We start from the raw sequence: 2,151 nt of genomic DNA, 5'->3' as shown, positions 1-2,151 counted from the left end.
AACAGGACAGAATATTGGGGGAACCCGGGATGCATCCAGGCACTGGCGACGCATCGACGCATCCTGACCACTTCCAGGGATGCTTTGGTGGTGTAGAAGTAGTAATGAAATGCTAAATTAATAATACAAAAGGACATAAGAAGACCCTTGGTTCCATTAGAACAGGACAGAATATTGGGGGAACCCGGGATGCGTCCAGGCACTGGTGACGCATACTGACCACTTCCAGGGATGCTTCAGGGGATGGCCTGATCCAGCATGGGGAAGGCCTTGGCTTCTGTGCCCTGTTTGTTGGCCCTCAAGGAAAACTGGTTGTCCACTTTGTGAAACAGGGTGCTGGACTGGATGGCCCACTGGCCTGATCCAGCAGGGCTCTTCTTATGGTCTTAGACAAAGTTCTGTCCAAGGTTCTCTGGCTTAGCCCAGAGTCATGAAATTACAATGGTCTTGTACATGAAATTACAAACGCCTTGCCTGCATTTTTGAATAAACAGCATTTTGCACATGGAGGGTTTGGGGGTGAAAGGGCATCCAAGCTGCAAAGGTAGGTTTCAATCCAGCCGCCTCTAATTCCGTGCAATGAATACTGAATAACATATCTTCCGCTTTTTCTTTCTATGTCCTGTTAGGCTTACTCTTTTTTTTGCAGATGTCCACGGCAGACCTCCAAGCTGTGGGAAGCTACACCAGGGTCCCTTCTGCATGCCCTGTAACTGTGAACGTACGCAGCCTCTCCCAGGAGAAAAGAAGAATCAAGTGGTAGATAAAAACCAACCAGTCTATTAAATTCTAACGCTAAGAGCTTAATTCCCGAGGAGGAGCCTTTGTTAGGCTTTTATAGGGTTGCCAGCTCTGGGTTGGGAAATACCTGGAGATTTGGCGGGGCGGAGCCTGCACAGGGAGGGGTGTGAGGAGGGATGGGGCCTCGGTGGGGTATAATTCCATCGAGTCTACCCTCCAAAGCAGCCATTTTTCTTCAGGGATGTACCCTGGAGATGAGTTCGAATTTCTGGAGATCTCCAGGCCCCGCCTGGATGTTGGCAAATCTGCTGTGGTAGCAAAATTAAGACAGAGTCCAGTATTCCAGCATAACCTTTGGATGAATCGGAGCCCACTTCAGATACAGACTGAAATTATAGATTCAGGTGGGTAGGTCTGATGCAACAGAACAACGTTTGAGTCCAGTGGCTCCTTGAAGATGAACACTTATTCCCAGAAATACACTTTGTTGGTCTGAGAGGTGCCACTGGACTCAGACTTTTTTCTAACATGAAATTATGAGTACTACAGCCCTTGAAAGGAGCTCTGAGGAAAACATGAACTTTTGGTGGTCCTGAAGGTGTTGCTGGATTCCCCTCCCTAGCACTTAGGGGAAAACTTTGTACTGGAATTGGGCATGGCTTAAAGCGGGCAGGGGGCGTGCCCTGGTCGAGGAGGCGGGGTTGAGTGGGAGGGGGCGTGTCTTGGGAAACATCTGAGTCCAGTGGCACCTTTAAGACCCACAAAGTTTTGTTCAAAGTGTAAGCCTTCCAGGAAAGCTTATACCTTGAATAAAACTTTGTGGGTCTTAAAGGTGCCACTGGACTCAAACTTTGTTCTGCTGCTTCAGGCCAACACGGCTACCCTACCTGAATTTTTCTTCTTGGGAAACATCTGTCCGCCTTCTGGCTTGGAAGGAAAACCGCTGGGGAAGAGAGCAGGAGGGGAGGAGCGCCGGGTGCGGAAAGGCGCTGCAGCCGCGCACAGGCTGGTCACATTGGCGAGCGCATCATCGGTAGCATCAGCGGAAAGGGAAGTCGGAGGGCGTGCACACCCTCCGCTCGGGCGGGCCCCTAAGCAAGCCAGCCGGGGTGGAAGGAAAAAGCCTTCAGCCTCAAGCCGCCGGTCTGGAGCTGGGGCCGGCCTCCCCGTCCAGGTCGCTCGGCGAGGCCGGCTGGGCTTTCGCTCCATGCAATGCGCCGCCTCCCTTAGCGCCATGCAGCGGGGCGGAGGAGGAGCGGCGGCGGCGGCGGCAGCAGCGACAGCGGAGCCTGGAGGAGGCGGCGGAGGCGAGGCGGTTGCAGCGGCGGCGGCCTCGTACCGGGTGCTGAGTCGTTTGCTGGGCTACGGCGGGGCTGAGTCCGCCGCAGTCGGCCTGGCGCTCGGAGGAGC

General features: G+C 53.8%; 1 protein-coding gene across 1 annotated transcript in view; it reads left to right on the top strand.

Annotated features, from left to right (window-relative positions):
• The first annotated feature begins 1,975 nt into the window (after positions 1-1,975).
• The window catches only part of SOCS7 (suppressor of cytokine signaling 7), a 32,442-nt gene continuing 32,266 nt past the window's right edge, over positions 1,976-2,151 (top strand). The window contains exon 1 of the mRNA XM_015412428.1: positions 1,976-2,128. Within this exon, the coding sequence (XP_015267914.1) occupies positions 1,976-2,128 (153 nt within the window). The remainder of the gene's footprint in view (positions 2,129-2,151) is intronic.

This window comes from Gekko japonicus, unplaced genomic scaffold, assembly GCF_001447785.1.
Source record: "Gekko japonicus isolate JY-2015 unplaced genomic scaffold, Gekko_japonicus_V1.1 scaffold8, whole genome shotgun sequence".
Classification (NCBI taxonomy): Eukaryota; Metazoa; Chordata; class Lepidosauria; order Squamata; family Gekkonidae; genus Gekko; species Gekko japonicus.
Note: the sequence above shows the minus strand (reverse complement) of the source record. Positions and strands in the feature narration are given on the sequence as shown.